The sequence below is a fragment of the Thunnus albacares genome, chromosome 6 (genome assembly GCF_914725855.1).
Source record: "Thunnus albacares chromosome 6, fThuAlb1.1, whole genome shotgun sequence".
NCBI classification, from domain to species: domain Eukaryota; kingdom Metazoa; phylum Chordata; class Actinopteri; order Scombriformes; family Scombridae; genus Thunnus; species Thunnus albacares.
In genome coordinates, this window is record NC_058111.1 from 33,080,136 (window position 1) to 33,097,637 (window position 17,502).

At 39.6% G+C, this 17,502-nt stretch overlaps 1 protein-coding gene across 1 annotated transcript in view; it reads right to left on the bottom strand.

Annotated features, from left to right (window-relative positions):
• bcas3 (BCAS3 microtubule associated cell migration factor) overlaps window positions 1-17,502 on the bottom strand; it is a 361,548-nt gene that overhangs the window by 20,460 nt on the left and 323,586 nt on the right. The window contains exon 23 of the mRNA XM_044353189.1: window positions 15,493-15,669. Coding sequence (XP_044209124.1) covers window positions 15,493-15,669 — 177 coding nt within the window. The remainder of the gene's footprint in view (window positions 1-15,492; window positions 15,670-17,502) is intronic.

Below are 17,502 nucleotides of genomic sequence, written 5' to 3' on the forward strand. Positions count from 1 at the left end.
GGGGGTTTGGTAACCCTAGCAAGCACCTTGATGGTGTTGCGCTCAAATTTGTTCCAACAGCTTTGCTGACCCACATTGTCCAGAAATATGCCAAAAGAAGGCATTCCTGCACAGAGAAAAGGTGCAAAGCAACAGAATGAATGTTATATTCTACATATAAGTTTTTTTTACTAAAAAGAATATATTTGAATGCAACCCCTTTTTAATCACCAACATTTTGATTAGTAACTGTAATTTAATTAAATATTTTTCCCAGTAACTGTAATGGATTACATATACATTTATTTTGTTATATAATTATGTAATGCCGTTATATTTAACTAGTTACTCCCCAACACTGGTAACGTAATGGAAACTACAAGACGTGTATTTTCCTGAGGCAGACAGAAACTCATCCTAAATTAGCCAAGGTTTTAAAGAGTTACCAGTAAATATTATTCCAGTTTATACCAGTGAACTCACTCAGCCAACTTCTTCAAAAGGCTTCTAGACACTTCCCAAACAACACAAATGCATGCTTACTTATGAGTCTTAGAGAGGCTTATCAGCCCAAGTAAACAACAGATGAGAGAGGGTAATAGTGAGAGTAACACTAGGTCCTGACATACAGCACTGTAACCAACCAAACGGAGGAACAGCATGTAAAAGTAAACAGCAGCCTGCTCTTTGAGTGAAGTGAATGCAGTGAGACTTGTTGCTCTGGTCATACTGTTTTCATTTCAGCTGCAGTCACTTCCAGACTGCGACTGGTGGTGGAAAACTGGACTGGTTTGGTCAGTGATTAAAAGAATATGCATGTATACCTACACCACCGAAAGGGTTATGGTATACATTTAACAAGACTTGGTACAGTTGTCAATAATTAAAGCTGATTGAGCAAGGATTACAAAAACATTTACTTGCTAATGAGCCTTAATCACAAAGTGGTGCTATAAAATATGAAGGCATGCCTCTGTAAAAGACCTTGTAGATTTAGTGTTGTGACTGGAGAATCCTCTCTGCCATCTGGGAATGACAAATGCTAAAATGTGAGACTGTTAAATACCTTTTATCATAATAACACTTCACAGAACAAGTGCAGTGCCCGTTCAAGACATGCGTGGTAAGAATGGGCCAGTTGCTTATTATTTCTTGAGAACCGCATACGTATGTGTCAACTGAAAAACGTATCAATTAAAACGAAAAGGAATTAATAGATTAAATGGTTTTAATCCAGACATAAACTTCATTAGTGAGACTAAAAAGAGGTTGAACCATAGAAGCAGTTTATGGCCTTCCATTGGTTGATTCTGCTGCCAATCACACGTGTCTGTGCTCCTATTGGCTAGTTTTACTGCCTCCACCTCTGTTTATGCTCGTTCTCCTCTTTTGGGCAGCTTAACTGAGCGGGGCGCGTGACCTTTGTCCTGCTCAGCAAGTCAGTGCCCAGAAGCCCCACCCTGCTGTGATGTGACGGTGTTTATACCAAACAGCCCCCACTGCACTCAGACATTGAACTGAGTGGCTCACTGTTCACTAGTTTATTCAAAGTTAATTAAACATGTCGCATGTCCAAACAACTTCACACTCAACACTGCACTTCCTTGGGTCCTCGGCAGTACACTCAACAAGTGTGAAGTCAAGTCAGAGCCCAGAAGCCCCGCCCTGCTTTGATGTGATGGTGTTTATATCAAACAGTCCCTGCTGCACTCACGCAGAACTGAGCAGCTCACTGTTTGCTTGTTTATTCAAAGTTTATTAATATTAAACATCTTGTGTGTCCAAATTCTACCAAATTTGACACTGCATGTCCTTGGGTCCCCAGCAATACACCCGCAGAGGGTGAAGTATATCAGATGAATGGCTCTCGAGATATGTGAAGGACACACAGACAGACAGAGATTCCTTGCTTTTTAGTTAGATGAACTCCAGTGCCCATTCAAAATGTGCTTGAGACATCCTGCAATAAGTCTTGAACGTACATGCAAAGTTTTGTTCACTGTGCACAGTTCAACAGTAGAAGCCTTCTCAGGCTATTGCTGCTACTTGTTACTGCTAGACATATCTCTATTATTATCATTATTATTGTTATTGTTATTATTGTTGTTATTCTACTTCTCTGTGTCCCCCCCATCCCCCTCCCTCTTTCTTTCTCTCTAAACCCAACTGGTTAAGGCAGATGGCTGCCCATCTAGAGCCAGGTTCTGCTTGAGGTTTCTTGAGGTTAAAGTGTAACAGCAAAGTTCCATCCACACAAAAAATTAGTGGTGTTGTAAGGTTAGTATCATAGTGAATAGTTGCAGGGTTATTGGCAAACTGTGTAGTTGGAAAGCTAACCACTAGCTATTCATGTCGTCAATTTGTTGAATGTGTTTTTGTTTGTTCACTGGGTGAATATTTGGACAAGTGTGTTATGTGTAGGCTGTTTTATGACAGAATAAAACCAAACCATAATGAATCTGTGAAAAAGATTTGCATGGATTTACTTCTCAATGAGCAGATCAGCTGATCTTGGTGACTACATTGAAATTAAATTGTTTCTGGCCCTACAGAATGTCTAACATTGAGATATCTATGAAATAAGGTCACACGCTTATGTGGACCACTTGAAACTAGGGCTGGGTATCGGACCTCAGTACCTTTTTTGTATGGCTAAAATGTGTCTACCACACCAAGTATTGGAAGATGGCATTGAATCTCTGTTCAAAAGAGTATGTTTCTTGTTTTTTTGATTGGATAGTTCTTGAATTTAAATAATAACTTGCCAATTTTAGACAATTTTTTTAGGCAAAGCTCTTGTGCAGTTGCTTGTGTTAAGGCAGCATTTTCCAATTGACATCTTGGGTTTCCTTAAAAGGGTTGTGTAGAAAAGAATGTTAATATTACTCAAAGACAAAGACAACAAAGATGTTTACACTGAATAACTTTTGATCAGATTCACTTGTCACATTTTCTTTTCTTACGTACTGTATTCATATATATTCATACGCACACACTTTCATACCTATACATCAATGTATACACATCATCATCAATACATACACACATAGACACATGCGTATACACATCAGCTAGACACCCTGTATACATAACATCTGTTGACTTGCTTTTATTCCTTATTGAGAAAAATATTGCACTGGTAGTGTATCAGCACTAAAATCAAAAAATTGTACACCATGCTCAGTGCTATTAAGTGACACATTATAGGCACTTGACAGGAAGTTATCTCAACAATGGACTAAACAAATAAACTTTGACCAATACATCATCTCGGTGACACTTTTCTTACCATGTCAACTGTCAGTGGTTTGTTTGCTCGCAATATGTTATGAATAACAGTAAGAGAGACAGCAAGCATTACATTACAAGAAGCCACACAAGTTTATATGCAAGCCTCGCATGCATGTTGCTCTTGTTGGTATGTGACGGTATGGTTTTGTGTGTATGTGTAGAACTGAAGCCAGCAGACGTCTGTACTGATTGATAGGAAAAGAAGGACCTCCAAGCCGGTGCACCCCAATCCCTCCACCCGTCCCTGTGTTTTGTTGGTTTTATGATGGGTATCAGTGTACTAAAACAAGGCTGAATAGCAAAGAAACCAGTCAGTCGGCAGGATAATAGCCTGGCTTTGTGTTAATGGAGTATGCAGCCAATTCAAATACAGGATGTATTGTACAACCATTAAATCACACAGCTGTCTGAACAGGCGTGCAGTCTAGTTTCCATGTTTCCTTAATAGACCAATTAATGAGGTTTTCTATGGAATGATTTATATAATAGCAAAACTTAAAAAAGGCTATTCATTTTTATATAACAGAAAAAAATACATGTTTTTCCCTGTACAGCTTATTTGCATGGCTTCAGGCTTCAAGAGAGCTCATAGACATGGACAAGCCACTTTAATGTAGAGTGACAAGAAAAGCATACTGACACCAGCAGCATGTATTAATCTATTGTCAGATCGTGTGATTTGTCACATTGTCCACAGGCTCACTACATATACCCACTTTAAAGCATTCAACGTTTAAAATAACTATTAGGTATGCCTGTACACCTGCTCGTTCATGTAAATATCTAACCAGCCAATCATGTGGTGGCAACTCAATGCAGAACAGCATGTAAACATGGTCAAGAGGTTCAGTTGTTGTTCAGATTAAACATCAGAATGGGGTAGAAAGATTGATGGAATGATTGTTGTTGCCAGACAGATTGGTTTGAGTATTTCAGAAACTACTGATAGGAATTTCTTGCACAATAGTCTCTTGAATTTACAGAGAATGACTCTAAAAAACAACATTATGTTATACAGAAGAGCATCTCAGAATGCACAACATGTTGAACCTCGAAGTGGATGGGCTACAGCAGCAGAATACCACATCAGGTTCCACTCCTGTCAGCTAAGAACCAGAAACTGAGGCTACAGTGGGCAGCCAAAACTGGACAGTAGACGATTAGAAAAACATCACCTAATCTAACAATTCTCTATTTCTGTTGCTATATGCAGATGTTAGGGTTAGAATTTGGCATAAACAACATGAATCCAATGGATCCATCCTGCCTTGTGTCAATAGTTCAGGCTGCTGCTGGTAGTGTAATGATGTGGGGAATATTTTCTTGGCCCCTTGATACCAGTTGAGCATTGTTTAAATGCCACAGCCTACCTGAGTATTCCTGCTGACCATGTGCATCTCTTTATGTCCACAGTCTACCCATCTTCTAATGACTATTTCCAACAGGATAATGTGCCATGTCACAAAGCACACGCCATTTCAAGCTGGTCCACCAACATGGTGATGAGTTCAGTGTACTCTACAGTCACCAGATCTCAATCCAATAGAGCACCTTTGGGATGTGGAAATCTGCAGTAACTGCATTATGCTATCATATCAACATGGACCAGAATCTCCAAGGAATGTTTACAGCACCTTGTTGAATCCGTGCCACGAAAAAGTCAGGCTCTTGAGGGGGCAAAGTGGGGTCCTACCCAGTATTAGAAATGTGTATCTAATAAAGTGGCCAGAGAGTGGAAAAATACCACCCTGGACACTCCTACACGGATATATATCATGAATCTGTAATGCTCAGTGCATTCCAGGAATTATTTTGTTACTATAGGCTGTACTTCACCACTTAAGTGTTCCCACTTTACCTCCCATCTCACCTTTTACTTAGTGATTTACCACTTTTCCCAGAATGTGACAAGAATATACAGTATATGCATTTATACCATAGCCACAGAGAACACTTGATTATGATTGGCTGGAGGTTGTGCATTATTTTCAGATAACCTCATGGGTCATACACAGTATTGTTATCACAGTTGTAAATCCTACTCAAAGCTGGAAGGTTATGTTTAGTTCTTCTGCTTGTTGAATAACTAAGTTAATGTTATTTCAAGCCAATATTCCATGACAAAGTCTACATTTGTGTATTCCCAAAAAAATGAATGAACAATACCTAGGTTGCTTTGCTATCAGGTGGCCATGGTATAAGTGGGATAATCCATGTGGTTATGAAACATAATGCATTCTGCAGATGAACGCCTCTCTGCTTTGCATTGACAGTCGATTAGTCTCCATGTCTCGCATTATTTTTCAGTAACATCATGGGTGGGTGTGAAACTGTGCAAACGTTTTAGGCAAGACCTTGATCATTGATGTGCATGGACTTGGATCTTAGCACAATGCACATAGCTATTCTAGCTTGAGTTAAATTGTGTGGCACAATTGTGTGTGGCACAACGATTTTTTTGCCTTCAAGTGACTCTGATCTGATTTTTTCATATCAGATCTGGGCCACTTGCATATGTAGTCCTAGATCTGATTCATATCTGATCTCTAGCTATGTGACCGCTGTCAGAATGGTCTGATCGGAATTAATGTTTTTTTTGTTTGAACGTCCCAATTCTCTGCACATGCGCATGTTGCCTGTCATCACCATTCAGTGTGGGCTCCTCACAGCCTGGTAAAAATTCTCATTCTCATTCTCATCCTCATCATCTGTACTGTCTGCCGACCTTCAAAGAAATAAATAATCAAATCAAATAAAAAAAAAAAGTCCTGGACATGTATACCAGCACACTCATGTCATTCATGTTAATGATTTGACTGTCGCACAAATGACGTCATTGTTGCTATTCTTGTACACACACAGCTCACATTTCAGTTAAATCTGTGCATGTGTGGCATTTTAGGACCTCAACGGTGTGTTCACACCAGAGGTGGATACATGTCACTTACAAACAGGAATGGGAATCATCAACACACAAAGACCGGATCTGACTAAACTATCAGAATTGAGCATTAAGGACTGTAATGTGAACATACAAGTATGCATACAAATCGCGCAGTAACATTAAAACAAAAAAGGTGCGTATGGGTGTGTGTCATGCTTTTTTCATACTTCAAATCATACGCATGCGTGCTCTTTATAGGCCTTACAATGCATTATGCACACTTAAAACAGTACGACGCCTGGCTTAAAAAGAATTACCCACACCTAAGACAGCGTTACAAAGCCCTATCAGCATGACATTCAACCAGCAGCATTACGTACAGTATATTATATCAGCTCATTACTTGTTGCTGTTAAATCCAAAGATACTAAAACACCTTGAAAAACCTGTATGATAGTCAACTATAATATTGGCATATTTAGTTTAGAAAGAATTACAGGACTGCGAGGCTCCCTGACTTACGAGGTATGGCTGTACCTTAATATCAGTGCAACATACAGTAGTAACACCAGAAAGAAACCTCTGAAATCACCTGAAATTCAGATTATGTGTCATATGCGAATGGAAAAGTCTATTCTCACACATGTCCAAAGCTTTTTGTGGCTGAATGTTCCTATTACTAAGATAACAAAAACAAAACAAAATGATAGAAATTGGTCTACATGGGTCCCACGATAGACGTTGTGGGGGCGGAAAAGCTTATTATTTAAAATGAAATGATGACAAACGGCAGTTTTATGATCAGTCACGAAGAGCGACAGTATAATGGAGAGGAAAGTTTTTCAGGCTGTTTTGAAGACAAGCCCCAAATCTGGACATTCAACAAAAAAATAATGAGTAGATGAAGGAATTACTGCCCACAGGGACTAATAACTAAAGCAATTATGGTGCTGTAGAAATAAGTAACAGTAATGAGTAATGTATTGCATTTTTCCAGTCAGAAGCCCGACACCAGTTAGATGCACACAGTAGATTACAGGCTCTTAGCAGTTGCCAGTGGCATTAAAACAATAAAGCATTATATTTGATAGGTTATTGTAATATACAGTGCACATTCATCAAATGGAAAAAGAACACTTTGTCCAAATGGAAAAATAGCACACTATTAAAGTGCAATGCTGTCTAGTGTAATATTGATTAGTAAATGGGGTGAGAGAGATAAGCAACATCGTACTGTCTCTTTAAGATTTAGTTTTAGGCCGAGTGCTAAAATCAACAACTCACATATGTTCACAAATACATATGTATGTCCATGCACTCAGATCTGTGTTTGAGAGGAAACCCTCAATCTACAGCAAGAACATCAACAGATCTTTCATATTTCAAACTTTATCTTTTATACATTTCACACACACACACAGAGCAGCATATGGCCACAGAGCTAATGTTTTCTCTGAGGTGATAACATCAGAAGTGGGGTGGAACTCTCCCAAAGCCTACATACAGTGCGTCACCGAGCCAGAGGCCTACAGTCAAGGCTTCAACAGCAAATGACCAATTATTAAGTCAGGGTGCCTGTTTGGATTGCTGCCTGCAAGCTCATAAATAATACGAACATTTTAAGAGGTAGTGTAGGTCGGTCACATGGGTACTGCTGTTTGGGAAACACACACACACACACACACACACACGCACAAACACATATAAGCATATATTCAACACATGTCGATATTAGGTAGTTGATAGAAACACATCTCCATCAACACATGCATACACACAAACTCAAATAATTGCAAACACTTGTACATACACACACAAGTATAGACCTTACATGTATACCCCGCTAACACATGTATCTGAAGGGTATAGCTAATAAAACACAGCCTCACACTGACACACTCTCATATACATTAAGTACATACATGCACACACACACACACACAGCTCAAATATAAACACATGCAATGGGTAGTTAATAAACACAAATGTATGCATCCACACATACACACACACACGGGTGTTTGTACATATACTCCAAACACATGGTTGTTCATATCCATCCACAGACACACGCAAAATATATAAGAAAAAGCTGGAATAAAAAAAAAACCAAAACACACACACACAGTGGAGGAAACGCTCTCAGCCGTTTGGTGCTGATAAGGCTCCCCTAAATATTTGTGTTAAGTCGGGCGTTGAGAGAGCCAGCTGAGTTCTGCGCTGTTCAGACAGTCTTACTATTATTTCTATTATTATTGTTATTATTATTATTATTATTATTATTAGTAGTAGTAGTACTAGTATTAGTAGTACTCCCACTTTCTTTGAGCTGGGATCCAACAAACAGAGCTGCAGTGGGTGTGGGTGGTCCCTAGCACCCTTGCCTCATCAATCACCCAAACTAAACCCAACACACACACACACATACTGCTCAGTACAGAAACATGAAAAACAAATGGAACACTGTTGGCACCATGAGTACAGGATATTTAGCCTAAACCATTATCCAGTTTCACTCTGTGAGTTGTGATGCTGTGAGTCATAGATAGTCGGCTCAGACTTGTATCAGGACAATCCTGGTAATGCTCACAGACACTGGCATAGATCTCTGAGACAGATGAACATCAGGATATCTGAAGGTTTCAGAAAGCAAAATGTAGGACCTTTAAGTATATGACACTTTCAGTGAGTTAAAATCTAAAACAAAATGTCCAATCTGAAAGTAACAAATGCCTTTTCTGAAGTAATACAGTTAGTTTAGTATACCTCCTTTGTTTTTTGTCCCAGCAGAAACAATTTATCTTCACCAGTGGTGGAAGAAGTATTCAGATCCTTTACTTAAGTGAAAGTACCAAGACAGCAGTGTAAAAATACTCCATTACAAGTAAAAGTCCTGCATGAAAAATCCTACCATAGTAAAAGTACATAAGTATTATGAGCTTGATGTAGTTAAAGTATTGCAGTAAAAGTAGTGGTTTGGTGCCTCTGACTGATATATTATTATATACGACATCATTAGATTATTAATAGTGAAGCATCAGTGTTAGAGCAGCATGTTACTGTTGTAGCTGCTGGAGGTGGAGCTAGTTTACACTACTTTATATACAGTTAGCTAGTTTAGTCCAGTGGTTCCCAACCTAGGGGTCGGGCCCCTCCAAAGGGTCAGCAGATAAATCTGAGGGGTCGTGAGATGATTAATGGGAGAGGAAAGAAGAAAAAACAAAGTTCTGATACACAAATCTGTTTTCAGTTTTTGGACTTTTTCTCTAATCTTTGATTTTTGGTGAAATATTGGATCATTTATTGAAATGAAAGCATGTGAGAAGTTTAGAGGGAAAAATCACTATTTGGTGGAGCTGTTAACAACTCATAGACTTGTGAAATGTGACCCCGACCACACACTGCTTTTTTTAAGACGTCAAAAGACAAAAAGGTTGGAAACCACTGGTTTCATCTTTAACAATGTGTTGTATTTTAAAAGCTTGTTATATTATCCATTGTGTCAAATCTTCATCTGAAAAGTAACTAAAGCTGTCACATTAATGTAGTGGTGTAAAAGTAGTAGGAAGTATAAAGTAGTATCAAATGGAAATATTCAAGTAAAGTACAAGTACCTCAAAATTGTACTTAAGGACAGTACTTGAGTAAATACACTTAGTTACTTTCCACTACTGATCTTTACTATTGTAATTGTGTTAATAACATAACTGAATAAAAACAATGGATTTAATGGTGTGTTTAATTGTTCAAAACAATTAATTGACTGATTGACTGAATGATCAGCTGTGATGCATTACATGTGAGAGATGCTTTACGTATTAATAGCTTGACATGGAACCATGTTTACAGTAAAAGCAAGTCTTTGTTGCTGCTGTAGAATCAAAAAGTGAGCACCAGTGTAATGTTATTGGTTTCAAGTTTGATACCAGTCATATTGTCTCTGCACTTTTCTGGCCAACGGGTGGTCTTAACATTATAGGGTCAGGTCACCTAAATCACTTTTTTTCCCACTTGCAAAAAATGGACCTAGCTGCAGGAGACCGCTGTTCACTTCCTGTTTCCAACTGTGAGGGTCACATTTCCAATCATGAGTTGGGGCATTTTTTTTAAAAACCCTAACTACAGTTGTTGTGGTGTTTACTGTTGCCATAACAACGAAGGTTGCCTATCTTTAAGGAAGTAGTAACTTCAACCCACGTCACATTTCAAGTGATAATTTTAGCCTAAACCATGATCTTCCCCAAACCCTAACCAAGTAGTTTTTGTGTCTAAACCTAACCAGACCTTAATCACAGCACTATCACATCATAAAACATCATTATCTTTTGACTGTGACTTGTAATGGTTTTGGAAAGCACAAACAAATTATGTTGTCCTGCTGATTACTGCCAATAGAGGCGGCATATTAGAAAACACTCCTATGGGATGTTTTGGAGTTCATGGTACAAACAACCTATTTGGTTGTTTCATTTGGAGGACTTGTTGTCTGCAAGATATAGATATGTTGCAGACAAATCAAAGTGCTGAGAATGTATATCAGAGATGGATATCCATTCAGCTGTTCTCTACGGCTGATTAACATTATACCAAAGTGATTCAGCTTGCTCTGAATCTGTTTATACTTCCTGCTGTAAATACATGGTGCCTGGTATCTCTTTCCATGGTAAAACTCCTCTGATGCACAGTAAATGACACCAATGCAATGAGCACTCAGCACTGAGGATGGAGAAAAATTAAAATACCCTTCCATGTAAAAAATTGATATATTGTGAGATGACATCGCGCCAGTAAACGGACATAAAAAAGTGCCATTGTTCCTGAGCCGAGATACACCAGGTTGTGTTGAGCAGTAGTCCGCTCTCCATATGGCTTCAATGGAATTTATGTTGGGCAGGCACCAATAAGGCAAATCTAGTTAGCAACATTATATCATTGGAGCCAAATCTAATTTCAGCCCCAGTGTGTTTTAGTCGGCAGTGACTCTCTCCCCCTCTCTCTCTCTCTCTCTCTCTCTCTTTCTCTCTCCCCTTCTCTTCTTCATCTCCTATTCTCTCTCTCTCTCCCTCCGTCCATCCGTCCATCTCTCTATGTGAGTGTCACCTGCCCTCCAAGCTGGCGACGCTGGGTCTCGGCCTTAGCGTGAGAGCCCCATTACTCTGACTGGAGGCTTTGTTTTCCCTGTGAATCTGCGAGAGAGAGTATCTGTGTGTGTGTGTGTGTGTGTATATGTGTGTGTGTCTGCTGGAGGAGAATGTCAGAGAGACGGTGATTTGTTACATCAGCGAGCATTCCAGCGCTGAGATCCGCTGAGTGTGTGAGGAGACACAGAGGGGAAAAAAGTCTTGTCTGTTGCTGTCCTTCCATCCAAAATCTATTTTTGTAAATTGTCATACAGCAAAATGTTTTTGTAGATGAAACAGCAACTGAATGGCATAAATAATGACAGACTCGGTAGACAATAATCATGTAACAGTTTGCAGAAAATTCATTCAACAGTGGCGTGGAAACATATGACAGGGAAACAGATGAGGGGAATGTGTGTATAGGTGAGGTAAGAGAATCACTGTGTGTGTGTGTGTGTGTGTGTGTGTTTGTAATCAGGTTCATGGTCTATGTTAACAGCTCCACTGTGCTGTGTGTCTAAGCGCTGGAGCCACAGCTCCCAGCAAATGGAGACACTGAGCAAGATACCATCTGGCTCTGCCCATCTAAGTCTCATGCCAAGACACACACACATTCACAGAGCCTTTAAACACACCGTATACAGCTCAATTCACAACGGAAACACTTTAAGTGCACATATATTAACATGGAAATCCCAGCAACTGTGAATAATTAATTGGATGTCACAACTCTGGCAAAAAAACTCTGTCTTTCACGTTAACCCAGGGGGGAGTGTATCATGTGTGGATCATATGTGGACGGAATGACATGTTGACTGTTGCCTTGTTCCAATAGAAAGCCACAGGAAATCAGATCTTTGGAGTCAGAGCCAAGAAAACGTTTTTAACATTATTTCTAAGTCTTGTGCAGGAATACCACAATGAATTAAAAAAATGAATGAAATGCTAGCGCTCCACATGACTGTGTACTTCATTTATTCATCCATAGCTTGAGGTCTAGGGTCTAAAGATGGATGGGACTCTAGTGTGCACAAGGCTAGGATTTGAAAACAGCTTTTATCAATAGTAATGTTTTAGAATATGAGCTTTTTATATATGGTGTTCAGATTTCATCTTGGATTATTAAATACATTTGACTGTTGGAGAGAGTTTTTGCTGTCTGTATTCTTTGGCTGCAGAAATGCACTGTCTACATGTTTGTATGACAATCCCCAATCAGACCTCAAAAGTCAAAACTCACTAAAAACTCTATTTGATTTTCATACTTTCCTCTAGACCCTCTCCTCCCTGCTCCTGTCTCTACATGAGGTGGAGTGACACTCCTCGTGAAGACCAGTTTTGTGAAAAACATACACTTGTTGTATTTGGGCTTCATTTGACTCACCCTACAACAAACAGCCTTTGTTCAATTTGATATTTACAGATTTACAGAAGTGTTTTACATTTACATTTCTATTTTACTATGGTCAAGTGCGATCACTCCAGATATCATGTAAAAATCTAAAGTTTTTTTCTAATTCAACAAAAGGTCATGAGGTCATATTTTTGGGCTAGTTTTTACATCGGTAAAATTAAATTTCTTTTAAATTCATTTCCTGTCAAATTCAGATTCCCTTAAAGGAGAAGTTCACATTTTTTCAAATCTGTGTTAAAATAATACAAACAGGCCCATATGTACACTGAAAAGAGTTTTTGGTTTGTCCTCCTGACAATACTGGATGTGGAGAAATCCCCTCCTCAGGGGATTCCAATGTAAGTGATGGGGGACAAAATTTGCAGTCTGCGCTTCAAATGACCTCCAAACTTCAGCCAAGGCTAATATGAGGCTTTTGCAGTCTGAGTTAGACAAAAGTGGGTATCTTCAATATTAAACCTTCTAAAATATCCCCTATTTGGTGTATTAAATGCACTATTCTACTATTTCTATTTAGTATAAATATAGAGTTCATATACGTTATCATTTCTAAAAATGGCTCTTTTAGAATGAAATAGCCTCTAAAATTACATTTAGACCACTGAAACCTGGCAAAATGTGGATATTTGTGTAGCATCTGATTCAAATGCCTCATTAGATTTTCTCACTTCACTCTGGTGGTATCTCAGCAGGCAGATGCTTTTGGTTTTATTTGTCCAGGTTTTGAGATATCTGTGTCTGATTTCTGCTTCCACTCTGAATACAACGGAGGTGAGTGGAATTTCATCTGTGGTGCTCACAGCATTGAAAAATTACATTTAAAAAAAGTCAACAGCTACACCTCTGTCCAGAATCTGTATCCATGTTACTGTCAATAATACTTAGAGCACAACAGTTTTCATAAGGACTGTTTCATTGATAGAAAGCAGTTCCAATGAAAAGTGTTGACAGAGAGATGGGATATCTCTAAATCTGGGCAAATAAAATCAGAAGTGCAGTATTTGTATGGCTAGATAGCACTAGACTTAAGTGAAATAAAATGTTTTTTTTAATTAACCAAGCCTATAAGCGCCTAATATAACCAACCAACAGTGATCAGTTCTTTAATAACCAGGTAATCAAACAAGCTAATCTGTATTCATTCATCATACTGTAACTGAGATGGACAAGATTGACTGACTGAACCAGGTCTCTTTTTTTTTTATAAAACCCCAACTCATGACCATCCTTGACACTATCCACCCACAGCAGACACAGGAACATTTCCTATATGTTACAGTGCAGAAGTGCTGTGCTATTAGATTAGCCTACAGAGACTGAAGCCTCTCTGTCTGTATGAATGGATGGAGGAACCAACAAGTCCATCACATTCCCTGTGGATGATGTCTTCAGCGCAGCTTAAGGCGCAGGAAAGAGTGTGTGTGTGTGTGTGTGTGTATCATGGGTGTATTTTGATGTAATGTGATCTGTAATGAATTTTGTGTTGCATTAAAGGGGTGGAGGGGGGCAGCGGGGGGTCGAGATGCAATGCGATGGGGGGGACAAGAACAGGAGGCGACTGACTACGAGTGTCCGGGAGTCTCCAACATCTAATCTAATGAAGAAACACACAGAGAGAGTGGTGGTTGGAGGGGTGGTTGGGGGGGGCAGTAAAAAAGAGTGATGAGAAGAGAGAGAGAAAGAGAGAGAGCATCTACAAATGAGGTTAAGTCCTAACAGAGAGAGAGAGAGAGAGAGAGAGAGAAAGGGGGACTGGACTGGATATGGCTGGGGATGGTTGGGGGGGTGATAGTCGATGCTAAATCCATTAGGGCCTTGTGACCCCCCACTCCCCACCCGTGTGGCTGCCTCTATGCAGCTACACTACACCCCCCCCCCTCCCTCCCCCCACACACACATTGAAATCAAAGGAACTCTTGTTCACTTAAGGAGGGGGGAAGAGAAAGAGAGAGCACTGCCGCTTCCTAAACGAGTTAACCATTTGGACTGTCAGAGCCAACGGCATGTCTGCTGCGCGCGCACACACACACACACACACACACACACACACACACACACACACACACACACACACACACACACACACACACACACACACACACACACACACACGCAGGCAGGCAGGAAGCCTAAAAGTAAAGCAAGGCGTGTGCAAATATGCCAAAACCTTGTCTCATAGACAGAACATCCTACTGGTGGTGAGCTAATCCATCACTGAACCTCAAACAAGCAGCACTGAAAGCTGGGTAATGCCATGGTGAGGACGTCACGCTAGCTAACTACACACATAGCTGCACAGGACACATTTATAATTAATTATATCAAAAAAAACAGTGAGCCAGATCACCCGTCACGAACGTTTTCTGTGCTTCATATGATCATCTACTCACACAGTCCTACAAGATCTCCCACTATTACATGAAAAATCACAGCATTTAAGTGCTTAAAGCATCTTTAAGCCATGTCTTATCATTATCATTATATTATTAAATATATGCAGTTTTCATACTAAGGAACTCATAAGGAACAAGTCTGATTTCTATTTCTTTCTTTTTCTAAGATCTAGATTTGAATAATCTTTGCAGGAACAGGAACAACATCTCTGTATTCCCTCTGGATTGTGAGAATTCACTTCAGTAACTGACCTAACCTGAGTAATCTATTTGAGGTGCTTCCTCCAGTGCCTTAAAGTCCAACCCTCAAGGTGAAAAATAAACAGACAATAGATGAATGGAAGTTTTATGCATGTGGATGTGTGTTCATGTGTGAGAGTGTATGAGTGCTGTCCACCCTCCACTGACCTGTAGCAGATCCCACTATATCCCTAGAGGGGGACTCGGACATGGCGTCGGCCAGTCTCTCTCGGAGGCCTTCGTCGCTGGCATCTGCTGAACCGATGTTGTGTCGCGGCACGCCAAAGCTCTCCGGCCAGCTACCACATACCTCCAGCAGGGTCACACCACGCCCATCAAAAGGCCCTATAAACACAAAAACATACACACATAGGGTTAAGATTAGTTTGATAAGCAGATGGATTGTAAGCTACAACTGTTGAGCATGATAAAAATTTAGGGATGTCCTAAATTGATCGAGACTGGGATAGGACCCAATCCAGACATTTCTAATTAAATCAATCAACCATATGAAGCCAAATTTATTAAATATCAGATCAGACTTGTATCAGCAGATACACAATATTAAAGGACTTCAGGATCAGGGATCATTTATGAACATGAGAGCCAATTTGCAGTACAGTCTAGCCCTTCTTACAATATAAACATGCCTGTAGGTATGGTCAGTGCAATATTTAATGAATACATGTACAAATAATGTACATGGAATGAGAGAGCATGGCTGTGCCAGAGATGGGCTCCTGAATACATCTCAAACTTGGACCTAAAGAGTGGGACATTTTGCAAAATAACCTTCAAATAATCTTCAGAGGACTCTAAAGAAGAGGTACCAGCATTAATCAGCAAGAACAGAAGAGGAAATATCATCTTTGGATATATTTTTTATATTATTTTTGTATCAACTAGCTAGCTGTCAATACTAACTGCTACCTGCCACTGCTACCAACCTTCCAGAGGAGGAACTGCATTGAGGAAGCTAACAGAGGAGTTATGTTGTGAAGATAAGAAGAGAAATGAAGGGGTCTTTGTTGGTGGTATTCTCTCTCTCTCTCCATGAACTGGTGGGATGGAAGTGTGACTAATGTTTGCAGTGGCCTCTCCTAGTTCTGACTATGCAGTCGCCTACATCTGCATCATCGTTTGGAGTGCAAGGGAAATATGTCCATGATTTTCAGTTTGTTTTGGACATTCATAACAAAGACTTTTGCAACAAGAAATACTGTCTGGGAGCTAAATCAGCTGAGCACGCTTGGTCTGCTATGCTCAATGGGCCCAAAGGAGACCATGGCCTTGCCTGGAGTGGCACTGGAGAGAAAACATCGAAAGTGGTGTGACAGGATGCAGAAGCTGGGCAAGCATGGAGGAGTGCAAGCTAGGCTAACTGTTAACCCATACAACCCGGCAGGTCCAACAGTCATGCTGCCTAATGTGCGTTCTCTGGACAGAAAAATGGATTATATAACTCCTCCATCAGTGCTGGTCACTCCTTTACATGGAAGAGCTGTCTACATCGAACTGAGACATGTACTTTCTTTATGCTTTCTGTGCTGGGAGGAACAGCATTTTGTTTTTTGTGCAAATACACAAGAAAATGACAATAAACTAAATCTTGAATCTTGAAATAAAATGACACCCAAGTCTTCTCAGTGGCTGTTAGCTCAGTTTACTTCTCTGAGTCAGTGGTAGCAGTGATACCGTATGTGCTGATGGTGAGTCACTGATGAAGAGGATAATGTCTTGATTAGAGGAAACTTGAGTGACGTAAGTAAGAAAATTAAGAAATTGTATAAGAAGGATAATATCGTGCAACAAACAAATAGTAGAAATAAAGAATAACATAGCAAAATAGATTCCAAACATGACTTCCTTACAATTTCAACACTTGAAAATGTTACCTGGAATATGCCAAACAAAAACAAATTAATTAAAATTGTGCACAAAGGCAATAAGACAAGAATGCTTTTTATTTGCTCTACAATTCTCAAACACTAAACATAAATAAAAAGATCAAATATTACTGATCTGCTGATACAGTAGACAGTAGTTTTACAGCATCTGCATTGGAAGATGAACTTTATGCCACACCAGCATAAGGCAAGCCATTAATTTAACATAGTGTGGTTTACATTTCACTTATTGCCATGCTAGCGGCATGATAGCAATCTTTGTTTGTCAGTC